The 14867-nt window shown below is 37.1% G+C and overlaps 2 protein-coding genes across 2 annotated transcripts; both read left to right on the top strand.

The window, feature by feature from the left end:
• Positions 1 to 88: 88 nt before the first annotated feature.
• Positions 89 to 4743, top strand: LOC146487064 (uncharacterized). The gene is made up of 3 exons (XM_085090190.1): positions 89 to 280; positions 3136 to 3549; positions 4115 to 4743. The coding sequence occupies exons 1-3, from the start codon at positions 130 to 132 to the stop codon at positions 4273 to 4275; spliced, it is 726 nt and encodes a 241-aa protein (XP_084946316.1). The 5' UTR covers positions 89 to 129; the 3' UTR covers positions 4276 to 4743.
• Positions 4744 to 7058: 2315 nt separating this feature from the next.
• On the top strand, positions 7059 to 12276 carry LOC146487063 (ubiquitin-conjugating enzyme E2 L3-like). Its single transcript, XM_085091812.1, has 5 exons — positions 7059 to 7122; positions 7558 to 7653; positions 9961 to 10038; positions 10306 to 10414; positions 10761 to 12276. Exons 1-5 carry the CDS (start codon positions 7096 to 7098, stop codon positions 10913 to 10915), a joined length of 465 nt encoding a protein of 154 aa, XP_084947938.1. The 5' UTR covers positions 7059 to 7095; the 3' UTR covers positions 10916 to 12276.
• The last annotated feature ends 2591 nt before the right edge of the window (positions 12277 to 14867 follow it).

The raw sequence follows: 14867 nt of genomic DNA, 5'->3' as shown, positions 1-14867 counted from the left end.
AATGCGCAGTCCGAAGGGCGCATAAGATTTACGCGTATAACAACTGACCCGTTACCAGTCCTCCCAGATAAATACTTTCCACGGTCAATATGGCGCCCCAGGTAGTCGGATATTAAACGGTGCAAGATAATGAGGTTTATTTTGTTTTTGAAGGTTCCCCTCGTTACGTTTGTGGTAGCTCTTTTCTCTGTGGGTTTCTTTGCTCTAAATTCCTTTTTCATAGACTTTAAACTTGACAAAGTTTGCCTGCAAGCGCATGGAATCGTCCGCTCAAACGAAGGTGAGCTTCATGGAGCTATGCTTAATTTTATTTTTAATTACACTGTAACTTCTAATTTACTTGGTTGTCACTAAACCTAACATCGATTGTTATCGAAACAATATTGTTATTCATGGCACATCTCTCTCTCTCCTACCACCCCCCCCCCCCCCCACCTGCCCGCCCCACCCTTGGGGTGCTTGCCCCATTCTGCATTTGCCTAATCAGCATTATTTTGATCGATTTCTGGATGTTCTATATTTATCTAAAAACGGAAGCCCATTAAGGAATGGATTACACATTTGCCATGTTCTTCTGGAGTTATTAAAGTTACAAAAACTAGAGTTTAAAAGAAAGGTAAGAGAAGAGTCCAGGGTTGTCATTATGTTTCTGAGTAGCAGGTTCTGTCCATAAAGTAGGCGGCTGCAGCAAGGCACGGACATCGTTCAGGGAGGGTATGGAGGGATATTGGTCCCTTCTATGGGGGGTCCTGTGGGGCCTCCCCCAGGAAATTTTGCCAAAAACGATACTCTGAAATGCAATCTGGGCATATTTTCAGCAAACGTTGTGTAAATTTGTAAATGGTTTTCCCACTGTTAAGTTGATGTTATAGTTCTGCAATCCATCTTTATGTGATAGCTGAAGTCATGTATAACTGTATAATTCACCATGCCTGCCATTATCTTTATTTTCTTTACATCAACATGCCATGTGATTAAAAATCCTGAAAAACTACAGCGCACAAGAAGGAGACTACTATTCTCTTACACTGTATTTTGTCTTCAACACAACTTTTCTTTTTTACAGTATTGTCCGGTTTCTGTCAGTGTGTACTCTTTGAATTCAGTGTTTGAAATGTAAATTACTGTAACATACAAAATACTTCAAAGAAACCAAGATGCTTCAGATTAGACTTATTTCATTACAGATTAGATTGCTCTAATCATCTTCCAAATCACTGTAATAATCAGATTCATCTGATTCATGATCATCCACTTCATTATCATTATCATTATGTAAAACCCGGTGAAAAGTCAAGAGCCCACAAAAATGAAATGAACATCTTACTAATTATCAGAGGTGCCGTCACGTCTGGCGGATAAATTTGGCAATTTTCTTGTTTGTATAAACACTCATTTGGCTGCAAGTTTCGTCTTGCAAATAAAGCTCAACTTATTCTAAAATTATCCTTCTTGGTTTCAATATTAGTTTTAGCCTTGGTATTTCTTTTTGATTGCTTGAGAGACGCGCCAGCACAAAAAAACGTAACTGTAAATAGTGAGTAAATTTAATTAGGGTTTACAAAATTTTCACACTGTTGTAATCAACAAAAGTGTTTCTAAAGCGACACAAAAGAAAAGATAATTCGAATGTAAGAAAAAAAGTATCATTAAAGTAACCTTAATGTTAGTGCCAATACTCACAAGATAACCAGTGAACCAGAACGACTTTTCTTTTTGCCGTATCGGGGTACTGAATCCATGGTCTGTCCAATGACTGATATTGTTTTCCGAGACAATGCGAAACGTGCAAAGGACGAGTTTTTATCAACGTTTACCTTGTTGCCCGTCGTCTTGCTCATTCTTCTCATCTTCCCTCATCGTCTTCTTTTTAATGAAATAGGCCTTATCACGGTTTTCGACGCCATTTTGACGAGTAGGCAAACACGTCTGAAATAACAGTGTTTGTATGGAAATCCGATGTCAAATAATTTTCATAAAACATCGCTTCTGAAAAACTCATGAATTGGAAACTTTTAGCACTAGTAAAAGGATTTTAAGAAAAAAAATTTGGAGGGATGTAGCTGTGCCAGAAAGCGTCCAGTCGTGTTTTGAACTTTCCATACATTTGTCTGTATTTTTTTCCCGCGAACTATTTTTAGTAGCAGTTCACGGCTGGTTCGCTATACAGACAAATGTATGGAAAATTCAAAACACGACTGGACGCTTTCTAGCACAGCTACATCCCTCCAATTTTTTTCTAAAAATCCTTTTACTAGTGCTAAAAGTTTCCAATTCATGAATTTTTCAGAAGCGATGTTTTATGAAAGTTATTTGACATTGAATTTCCATACAAACACGGTTATTTCAGACGTGTTTGCCTACTCGTCAAAATGGCGTCGACAACCGTGATAAGGCCTAATAAGCAAAGTCCTATTTCGTTTCGCTCCGCCCCCTCCGCTCGCCATAATTTTTTTGAAACCTCGAGCATTGACTGATGCTTTCGCAAGCGCGGCCAATCGCGTCGACATCTGTGTCACGCACACAATTTATTGTACTTTTTAGGCAAAATAACTGTTTTATTGCCTCTGTTCCGATTTGGCTTCCAACAAATTATTAACTGAACAGTTTTATTTCCGCGATACCATGCCTAGAACAAACCTAGCAGCCAGAGTAGCCGGCGCAGTATTCGGAATAGCCGGTGAAATGTGCCGGTTGCCAGCTTATTTTGACAACCCTGAGAGTCCCGTATGAATAGCAAATACAAGTTGGCGTACAGGTCCCGTAATTATGCATGAAAGAAGAAAATGAGAAAGTAAGCTTTAGATTTGTGTTCCCATCATTTGCAGGAACACAAATATTTTCCGAAGCCTCCCCCATCCCTGTATGAATGAGCACCTATTTTCTTATCCTAAATTTGAAGTAAGTGCCCCTGGCACCTACTTGAGGATTTACACTTTATGGGATATATAATACCTCAGTCTTAAGGCCAGGCCTCGACAAGAGTTCCTATCTTTCACAAAAATAATGGGGAGGGGTGGGGGGTGTTCATAGCTTTGAAAGTCGTTCAGCTTCGATATGTATCTTTTTGTTACAGTGCAAAAGAAGCAAGTAACAAAATCATTCTTTGACTAATATTTTTAATCTAATTTGCAGTTTCCAGGATTTTCTCCCATGCATTATTCCACAAGGGACCATGGCATCTCACAGTTACTACGGTGCCACTGCTTATTCTTGGAACAAAAGTTGCAAGAGAGCTGGGGAGCATTTTGTTCATTCTTGTGCTAATTTCCTGTTGGCTGATCTCAACCTTGATGGAGGTTGCTATGACAACACTTCTTTACCATGTGGCTCATGACCTCTTTCATGTATGCAGTCTTGGAATGTCTGGTGTGGTGTTTGGACTAATAGCATTGGTGACAAAGTTTGTGAAGTCTGACAAATGCACCTTTGGGTGTTTCCGTTTACCTTACAATGTTGTACCTTGGTGCTGTGTGATTCTTTACTTTGCCGCACTTCACAGGGGCTCTATGTTTATGCACAATGCAGGGATAGTTGCTGGATACGCTCGTATCTTTCTATACTTTTCCCATTCAGATAGTTGTTATTAAGCACAATAAGCAAAAGTTTGAATACTTGCATTATTTTTGTGAGTCATGGAAATAATATTTTTTAAAAATGGGATTCAAGCTTAGCTATCAGGAAACCAGTTTTAGCAAGAGCTTAGAAGAATATGTGGTTATTTTCTGCAGGAGTTTTCCGAAATTTGTGTTGTTTAATCAATCTCACTAAACTTAGTCTCAGAGTTTTTCAACAGTGGGAACAATTTTACACCTTAATAATATTTATGATTAATGACAATGCATTGTGAGCAATTATTTCATACAACTAGGTTCAACTATGACATAATAATATTATCAAGGTGACAATTTATGTAAAATGGAGCGATAACTTGGACCTGGTATATGTAGGTTTGTAGCAGTAACTAGCTCTGCAAAACTTTTCCTTTGGTGGTTAGGATCTTAGTGCTTATTTTTTCAGTTTCAGTCTTTTTTTTTTTTTTTTTGAGAGAGAGAGAGAGAGAGAGAGAGAGATCTCATTTTTGTCATGTTTTCCTTGATCAGTGTTGAATCAGACAAGCATGGGATCATGGATGCCTTCTTGCCATCCCCTGAGACACTTGCTTGGTTGGAAGCAAAAGACTGTATGCAGCCCTTGATTCATTTTCCAGGCTTTGTAACTTACTCAAGACCTTTTCTACCCCGCACCCATGTCACCACTATGAACAAGGCTTAAAAAAGAACACTATTAGTACATTAGTGTTCCAGATAACTTTCAAAACCAGGGAGTCTATTATGAAGAATTTTGATTTTGAATTTTTAAGTGTGGCTCTCCCCTATTGGGTGATCGGCAAGTCACCTTTCTCAGGATTTTGACCTGAGACCCCTCTCTTATCTGAAACACTGAGTTTAAACCCTGTAAGTCCAACATGTAACATCAACAGGTATATTCTCCTCATGCCTCACTAGTTAGGAGAATTCATTGAAACATCAGCATGTTTACATGTGTTCTTGTGACCTGTGGGTTTAAATCAGTAAGGTTGTAGTTAAGGAGAAAAAAGATACCAGTCAAAGTTTGGGCTTAATTATAAGGCCATCTGCTATGGCAGACTGGTAGTTTACAGAATACAGAATATTTAGGTTCTTATAGTCATTTTTTACTATTAAAGGGATAAACATTGATCACAATGATATAATTTTCTATATTTTATTAATAATAATTATTATAAATAGTCTCTTTACCATTCCCTTATATTATTATAATTGTTATTTTTTTCTTTTTTCTCTGGCCCATATGCAAACTACTGGGTCTATCAGTAACTGTGCAAGCCAATAAAGTGTATTTATTTATTTATTTATTTATTTATTTATTTATCTATTTATTTATTTATTTATTTATTTATTTATTTATTTATTTATTTCACATTTAACAGCGTATCATTAAGGAGCAAGTGCCTATATTTAGGAATGTAAGTTCTGTTTAGGGTTGGAATTTTTCTTCCATGGTAGCTGTTTGTGTTCTGCAAAATGTCCTTGACACTAATTTATGTATTTTTTAAAGCATTTACCCCTATTTAATTTTAACTAACTAGCAAACAATCCTGATGAATTGTTCATTAAAACTATTTTTATATTTATATATATATATTTAGTGTACAAATGGAATTAGTAATTAAAAGGAACTACTTAATGACAGAATTGTCATCCTTCCATAATTATGCCTTGAGCCAATTACTCATGCACACCGTTGAACAATAAAATTTAAGGAGCTTGGCGCAAAACAGACCAATGTTTGGACTTTGTTTAGCTTGTTACTTTACTTATAACAGGCAATTCGCACAAAAGATTCAATGCTTAGTTTTTGTTTTTTGTTTTTTTTTTTTTTGTTTTGTTTTGTTTTCACTGTGTTTTTTGGGTTTTTTTAAAGTTTTTTTATTTGTTTTTTTTTTGTTCTTTTCCTAATTGAAAACAGATAACAATACAAATGTTATTACTACCTTCAGTGTTTGAGTAGCCGGCTTCAGTTCTAATTAGCAAATTCAGATTTAAATTAGGCGAAAATTAATATTTACATTACCCTCAAGCTTTCGCGAAGCCCTTTACTTGCTGATCAATGAAATATTGTGACTGCTTAGTTGTTCAAATGTTGTATAATGTATCATGGCCAGTAGTAGTGCCATGCTGAATGTTGTAAAATATAGTCCATTCAAAATGTTGAACACTGCTGAACAGAAAAGAGAGCTTGAAGCTTATTTTATTTTGTAACATTCAACATCACATGGCAAAAGTGACAGCAAGGAATTCTTCAGAGTGCCAACAAGTCAACATAATATTATAACTGGTGAATTTGCCTTTGAACTGTACATGTGTTATCTATCCAAATGTTCAATAATATTATTTCTTAAACTCAGGAAGCTAAGGCATGTGGTCCCAAAGTCCGTCCAATTTAGAAAACAATATTTGGTTTCAAAAAATTTCTCTGGCTGCCAAATTTAAATTTTATTGGTTTTAATTAGCTATGATCTCGTGCATTTTCCAGTCGTTGGAAATTTTTCTCATTCAAAATATATATTACATAGTGATAGTCGGTATAAAGTTGTGACCAGATCGCAATCAAAGGTCCCACACCTTTGAAGAGTGTGCCACCCTCCACCAAAGCTAGCCTGTGTAGCAGTTTTTTCCTGTCGAAGTGACTGTGAGAAGTGAACAAAGCTTCCAGAGAGAAGGCACTGAAGGGGCAAAATATCTTGACAAGCCTCCTGCATTCCTGCAAAATAAAAGACTTCTACCCAGAGTACAACAACTCTCACACTCACCGGGTGAGGGGGGAGGGCATTTCTCTAGACTCCAAAGAACATTTCCATCCCGTGAAAAAAAAAAATTATATGTTTAATGAAAGTAAAGTTGGGATAACCCAAGGGATACGGTAATGGGGGTGGGGGGGGGGGGGGACTGTGAAGTGATTAAGGTACTAAAAGTATTTTCGACTGTAAAAATATTAAAATAATGTTGATGAATGTACTGGGGGTTGTGCATTTAAAAATGTAATTCCCTGGGGCCTTAAATCTGTTGACGAGTTTTAGAAACTATGAACTGCAGAAAACAAAGACCCTAGTTAAAAATGATGAAATTAGGGGGTCGTAAATATTGGTCTTAGAGCTTACATTTCAAAGGTTTTTATAGATCTTACCTTTCATTTTTTTTTTTTTTTTTTTTTTTTTTCCTTTTCTTTCTTCCTCTTTCTTTATTTTTTTGTGTTTGTTTTGTTAAATTTTGTTTTTGGTTTGTTTTTTCTTGCATTTGTTTTGTGATTTTTTTTTCTTCTATATAAATTGAAAGAAGGCATGTCTTTGAGACCTTTGTGGTTTGGGTATGAATATGAACGGGAACCTCTTCCCTCCCCCCCCCCCCCCCTCCCAACACTCACTATTTTTAAATCAGGTGTCTCAGACCACCCCCCTGATAAAAGCTCAACTCCACCTTTTTCGCTGTGCATTGTTGGTAAATGATGCTGCGCGGGGACTGGTAGTGAAACCGGCAATAGGTTCCTTCGAGCATGGCGGCCACACGGAGATTGGGAAAGGTAAAGGAACTGTAAAAGCGAAAATCTTTTGAATTCCACGGAGAAACGATTCCAGTCGTAACCAAAATCATTTAACAATACCTAAGGAAGAGAATTTTGAACGCTAGCGTTTTGAATCGTGCATTAATATGAAAAAAGTAGCCAGACATTTTTGGTCAAATCACTTGCATGTCTGACAGTTTTCGATCTGATCTCATTTGTTTCTCGTTTGCAACTGCAGCTGTCTTGTTTAATTTACCTTGCAGTTCTGTAAGAGTGACCAAAATGTCCCTTTTTTAAACAAAAGTAAATAGGGGAATATTTAGAGTTCAGAAATGAAATGTACAATGCCCAATTCAGTTTCTTGTTGCATCTTTATATTTCATCATGCGAAACTCACGATTATTTGATTCGCAATCTTACCGTTTTTGTCAATTGATTTCTCTATCATTCCAGGAACTGCAAGACATAAGATCGTCTGGTTTAAAAATATTTCGTGATATTCACGTAGATGAATCAAATATTTTAAATTGGCAAGGACTTATCGTTCCGGTAGGTAGCCAATTTTTATTTCTGTAATCTAATAGTATCCAATGACTAATTTTAAGGTGGGCTTAACTTTAGAATACCCCGCCACTTTGAAGCTATATATACCGCTTGAGTGGATACGCGGATAGGCAGTCAATATAATTATGCACAAATTGGTCTTAATTAATTTGCTGTTGAGAGGGTGTAGTGTGATAAATGGGAAATGCTATACATCTTTCTCAACGCTTGTGTGATCAAACGAAATTGGCCCTTTTTCTGTATTTTGTTGTTGTTGTTGTTGTTGTTGTTGTTGTTAAAGCATGTTGCCCGTGAGCCACACTCACCTGGTATCCAGGTAGCTGCGTATCCATCTTTTTACATACCAGTGCGAGAGGGTTGGTGTACTATATATAGCTCACGTACCATATTTTAGTAGGAGAGTGGTGGGCTTTGCCACTGTATATCCAAGTATCCAGCTGATTAAGGGGTGTACCTTCTCAGTGAAAGGGTATTATGGAGTTACTCCTTAAAATACATACTTTATGTCTTGTACGAGTTGCGTCCAAGTTATTGAGCCAGCCATGGGCCTTATCACGGTTTTCAACGCCATTTTGACGGGTAGGCAAACACGTCTGAAATAACAGTGTTTGTATGGGAATCCGATGTCAAATGATTTTCATAAAACATCGCTTCTGAAAAATTCATGAATTGGAAACTTTTGGAACTAGGGAAAGGATTTTAAGAACAAAATTGGAGGGATCTATCTGTGCCAGAAAGCGTCCAGTCGTGTTTTGAACTTTCCATACATTTCCCTGTATTTTTTCCCGCGAACTATTTTTAGTAGCAGTTCACGGCTGGTTCGCTATACAGACAAATGTATGGAGAGTTCAAAACACGACTAGACGCTTTCTGGCACAGTTACATCCCTCAAATTTTTTTACTTAAAGTCGTTTTCCTAGTGCCAAAAGTTTCCAATTCATGAATTTTTCAGATGCGATTTTTTTTTGAAAATTATTTGGCATCGGATTTCCATACAAACACTGTTATTTCAGACGTGTTTGCCTACTTGTCAAAATGGCGTCGAAAACGGTGATAAGGCCTATACACCATCTCAAGAACCAGTTACCTTTTTAGGAAGAGCTTTGTAGTTCTCAAGTAACAATCAATCAATCTTTATTTACCCACAGAAATTCAATCAGGTTAAAAACATATTAATCACTAACTAATAAAATGCCTGTTTTCCATGAATGCCATGTCTTTAGTTATAAGATTGAGATGATCAATTAAGCTCTATTTAGACTACTGTTGGTGAGGGTTTGAATATTATTTTGTTGATGACATATTTTTGTTTGGTTTTGTTCCAAGTAACTGTACTTTATTTTACACCTGTTATTATAGCTTTCCTTGCAGTGTAGTTACAGTCAATCTACGTCACGTATGACCAGTATTTTTGAAATTTGAACAGAGTTTTGACATAAATTTACATGTCAGTTTTGAACACCACCAGCAAGATTTCAGAGTTTCTTTAGAAATTACCTTAGTTTATTGACAGTATAAATCTATGAATTTTTCTTCACATTATAGCATTAAGTATTTAAAAAATAACATTATTTCCCAAGTATTTTGGACTTTTTTGTTCAGTTAATGTGTCTTTTGGAAAGATTTCTCAAGGTTCCATTCAAATGCCAGACATTACAAAAAGGAATTCAAATTTTCATTTCATTCTCGGAAAAACTGGTCACATGTGACGAAGACTGACTGTAATTTGGTCAGTAATTGATAAGGACAATCTTTAATTACCATATTGCTGCTATAGAAGTTTGCTGTTGGCAAACACCATAATTTTCCAGCAAATTTGTATCTTTTGATATAATGGGGGGGGGGGGGGGAGTTGGTATAAATTTCGCCTATGGCTGTCATAGCCTGAATCTGTTCTATATTTTATGAAAATAATCTAATAACAATTTATTATGTTTTGAAAATCTGATGTATTCGCTGCCAAATTCTGACAAATGTTAATGGAGTTACAGAGGCTCAAAGGCAGCTAAAATCCTATGCAACATTTAAATAACATCACGCACGCTTCACTCAACATCTTATTTCACTAATGAAGGGACAGTAGTCCCAGAATGTCTGAACTTTTACAACATTCTCAGTTTCGTCGCAAACTACTACTACTTCAAAGCCAAAATCCCATTTGTTTACAATAATTTTAGCTGTGTGTGCTCCCCAACCAGGATGGTGTCTAAAACTATGAAAAGGTCTCTTGAAAAAAATCGGCTTCGCCACTTTTCTTAGAGAGCTGGCATTGACCATGTTGTTTCTTTACAGGAGAATCCACCTTACAGCAAGGGCGCTTTTAAGATTGAGATCAATTTCCCAGCGGAATATCCTTTCAAGCCTCCTAAGGTCAGTCCAGATTCTACTGTATACAGAACAGAATGCTATTGCTGTGCATTTTAATAGTTTGCTAACTCTGAAATTGGATTCTCTTACTAATGGTTGCACAGACGTATTAAAAACATTGTTTTTGTAGACTGGTATCACTTCCTTTGTTCTTTCTTGTTTTTTTTTTTTTTTTGTGTGTGTGTTTCCTCTTGGCTCATAGGACATTGTATAACTATCAATAACAGCTGACAGTAATCATTGCATAATTGATAAATTATTTTTTTTCAGATAACGTTTAAGACAAGGATTTATCACCCAAACATTGATGAAAAGGGCCAGGTATGTCTTCCTATTATCAGCCCTGAAAACTGGAAGCCAGCGACAAAGACCGATCAAGGTTGGTGTGAATCCTCTTTTGCTAGTACAACAGTCTTTTCTCTCTAGTTACTGGAAATCCTTAACCTTTAAAGCCCTTTAGAACAGTGATCAGAATCAAATTTCTCCTTGTAATATCAATGCTTTTTCAACCCCTGAGGTCATGAGAATTAAGGATATGATCACCCAAGCTGAATTTTCCTTGAATTATCTCCCCAGTACTTTTCTAAGAAATGTATGGGGACAAGATGGGAGAATTCGTCCTTTGATATTAGGGGTTAAGGAACATGAGTGAGTTTGTGCTTGCTCATGTGCTCTGATACTCCTTATAACAATCTTGCTTATTTTATTTTTTTTTTTCTTTTCAGTAATTCAGGCACTTGTGGCTCTCATACATGATCCTGAACCAGAGCACCCACTGCGTGGAGATTTGGCAGAGGAGTATACGAAGGATAGGAAAAAGTTTATAAAGAATGCTGAAGAGTTCACAAAGAAATATTCAGAGAAGAGACCTGCTGACTAAACGCCCATTTCACTTTGTTCTTTAATTCTAGCAACAATCTGCAGTCTTAATCTAGCTTTTGACATGAATTTGTAATATTCAAGTTGCTGACATATGCATTTCAACTAATCCTGTAGTAGTTTTCTGTCTGTAATACAAACTAGTTGGGCACTGCACTCTAAAATGTAACATTTTTCTGATTGAGTGTGGTTAGCTTACCAAGGATAAGTGTCAATTTTAAGTAATATATCAAACAAGAGGAAGAGTGTTTCATTGGATTTCCAAACACCGAGAAAAATCAACCAACTTCAAGGTGTTTGGGAATTGGATGAAACTCTCTTTCAAGTGTTTGATATAGCCTCTCAAACCATCAATAATTTTTGGAGAAATTCAAAGCAATAGTTCACCAAATGTTATGGTAATTAAGATCGTGTTTTCCAAACCTCCTTCACGGTAGCAATTTCCCCTGTTTTCTTCTCATGGATTATTGATGAGTTTGAGAAATTCTGATCATACATGTAGCTAGTTTATGTGCTTAATTCTTGTTATTACTTTTTGGCATATACATTTTGACTTCAGCTGCTGTTAGCTGTTATTCAAGGTAGGCAGCCACAATGCCTTCAACAAGAGGAGTGAAATCCTTGGTTAATTAAGGATGGTGCCGACTAATACAGCGGTATTTTTGTGCAGTTTATGACCATGTGGGAAAAGCAGATCTTGGCAAGGGCTATTGGAATCCAAAAAGAAAATTGGGGGTAACCATGCATTTTTCAGAGGTAATTAAGCAACAATAATAATTCTAAAAAGTGTTAAAATGGAAGCTTTTGTCTCTGAAAATGGATTGGTTTCCCCTCATTTTCTTTTCGCATTCCAAGAAGTCTTGCCAAGATCTGCTTTTGCCATATAGTTACAAACCATCCAAAAATATCTTTGTTTTAGTAGGCACTACCTTTAAGAAACCTAAGTTTCTCAGACTATCCTGAGATGCGAAGAACATATGCGCAGTTGCAAAAGGAGGCACAGACTGTTCTTAACAGCTAATCCTGATGTTATGTCAATTAACATTCAAACAACTGGGTCCTGATCTGTTCACATATTGGGTCTGTGCAGGTATCACCATGCCTAGAATGTTTTGTTGGCTTGGTTACAGTGACTGCAAGAGAGGATTTGATCATCTGTAGTATTCCTTATCTGTTATTACAGTCTGGTTGACTTCACCTCCTCAAATTATTCTAAGTCAGTGTTCTCCAGTAATGTTGGAGTAGCTAGTTCCTAAATAGCACCTTAGTGTGTGTAAGATATGAGCTTCTAGGTAGATACATGATCCAGACTGTTTAGTTGGTATTTCTTGGATTTTAGAGAAATCAAAGTTTATCGTTCAATGTTCTTCAGTGTTTTTGGCATTGGCATAGCTAATCCCTAAATGGCACCTGGCACCTAAAAACGTGTAAGACGGGTTTCGTTAAGGGCCGTGCACAGGGCAAATTGACAGTTTGTGAACTTGTCTTTTAACATCTCATCTGATTTTTTCCATAAAAGAACATATCCAAGTTAATTATCCTGCCCATCTGTTCAAAATCTTAATGAAACTCCTGGTAAGACATGACCTTCTAGTTAGATCAAGTATGTTTAACTTCTGTTTAGTAGGCATTTACAGAAATCAAAGTTTATCATTCAATGTTCTTCAGAGATTTTGGAATAGCCAGTTCCCAAATGGCACCTGGCACCAAAATGCATGCAAGACATGAGCTTCTGGGTAGATACATGATCCACTGTTTAGTTGGCATGTCTTGGATTTTACAGAAATCAAACATTATGATTCAATATCAACTGCTGGGGCTTCTGGAAAACACTGGTTTTGGGTCTGACAGTCTGTGTTGACTGGGTTGCTTGAAGGTGCTGGATTCAACATGGCATACCTGTTTCTTTTGTAGATATCAATGCAAACAAAGCTAAAGTAACTGTTAAATAATTTTAAATTTTCTGCCCATTTTGTCGAGGTTGTATTGCAGTGACCTGATGTTTTTCATTGTAGTGGAATATATATTAATTTTTGACACATTCTTGTTGTTTGTCCAATCATTTAAGGCCCATTTTAACAGTTCAAACATTTGCTTCAACATGCGTTCGACGCTTTGTTGAACCAAATGTTGGAAGCTTTTGAACAGGTCATTCAACATTGTTGAAAGTGTAAAAAAAAATGTAGAAAGCTTGTTGAAAGCATTATGAATCAAATTTAAATTGGTTGAAGCTTTCATTCAATGTCAATGTCATTTCCTTTGTTCCCAAAAATGTTGAATGGAGTTGAAGCCGTATGAACACTCCGTTCAACATTTGCCCAACATCCATTCAACTTTTGATGAACAACTGTTGGTCATAATATGTTGAAACCATTTAAACAAGCCTTTACTATAGGAAATTATGCATCTAACTTTGAAGTTAGGTACTTCCTGTTAGACAGACATCTCACTGAGGTGAGGCTAGTGAACATTTTGTAATGTCTGTGATAAAGAACATGCATCTCTTGTATGCCTGCCTGCCTGCCTGTAGTATCCCTCGCAGCTATTCTATGTTTCGTCGCACAACGCTTCTCCCCACGACACAGAACGGCTGCGAGGGAGACTTGCCTGCCTGACTCCCTTTTCAAAAAAATGCATGAGAAAAACACCTCTAATTGAAGGGCTGAGAGCAGAACTGTCTTAGGTTGAATTTTAGGTTGATTGTGCAGTTCCAGAAAAAAAACATACCCACCCCATGGAGGGTCATCAGAAATTCCTAGGGGGAGGGAGGTCTTCGAAGCCAAAATTTTAGAAGCAAAGTATTAAGCTAAACTGGAATTTCCTGTGGGGAAGGGAGGAAGCAAAACAAAAAACCTTCCGTGGGGGGAGTATGGCACTTTTGATCAAAACGAAAAATCATCCTTAAATTTAACAAACGATGGTTATGCTGTCAACCCTTCAATTGGTTCATTTCCTCTATCACCACCCCCCCCCCCCCCCACAAAGTCATCTAACATACTTTTCAAAAACTCGATAATAATTCATAAGCCCATTGACCTATCAAATGGTCGATAATACATCACGTGCAGTGACTATATCGATAAACCTCCTTATTAGTATCCTTCATGGTAGTCCTCTCCTCATGAATTATTAATGAGCTTGAGAATGGGTCTCTTGGCAACAGAGCCATGATTTACTATCCAGCGAGAAAAGCCTGTTGGTGAATAGAACACCCCTTGCTTCTCAGGAGGCATTCTCCCGACCAGCTCACTTCTCTTACCGTCTTGTACTTCACTGCTCCACCACCAGCAGACTCGTATGAAAACCCAACCAATTTAAGATTAACTTTGATTAACCATACTATGGATTAACTTGTTCCAAGGTCAGAGAAGATTCCTCTGGTGTTACTCCAAAATTACATGCCGACTAATACCGTGAGTCTGAAATACTAAATTGATAGGAAATTGTTTTTGTTTTGCATATTCAGGGCAAAGAGCAAAACTCGACATTCTATATACCTCAAAATTCCCCACCGTGTCTTATGAGCGATTTATCAGTATATAACAGGAGTCATCCCTGTTTTATGACTCCTGCATGTGGTCAGTTTTTACAAGGCGAGACTCTTGTTGCCGAGTTACCAGGAAGCATCTACCATGAAGGGATCGGCGATTTTGCCTTTTCGAGACTTACCAATATCGATGCCGGATACTCTATCCCATCAATATCGATTCTCGTGAGCGGGTATCGGTTGCTTTCATATTTTTATATCTCACGTGACTCGATTCTCGGAAGAAGTTCCGAGTACATGCAACACTATATTTGACGAAACTGTTGTTTGTATAAAGCGTAATCCTTCAAAGACCCTGACTTTTTGGCCAGCTAGTCCACCACATTTCGACGGCATTCTCGACTAGTACTAGACCCTTCGATGAACTCACAATTTTGAGACATGCATGACTACCCCGCAATCTCGA

Source organism: Pavona decussata, unplaced genomic scaffold (assembly GCF_977016875.1).
Source record: "Pavona decussata unplaced genomic scaffold, jaPavDecu1.1 SCAFFOLD_19, whole genome shotgun sequence".
NCBI lineage: Eukaryota > Metazoa > Cnidaria > Anthozoa > Scleractinia > Agariciidae > Pavona > Pavona decussata.
This window is presented reverse-complemented; position numbering and strand designations above follow the sequence as displayed.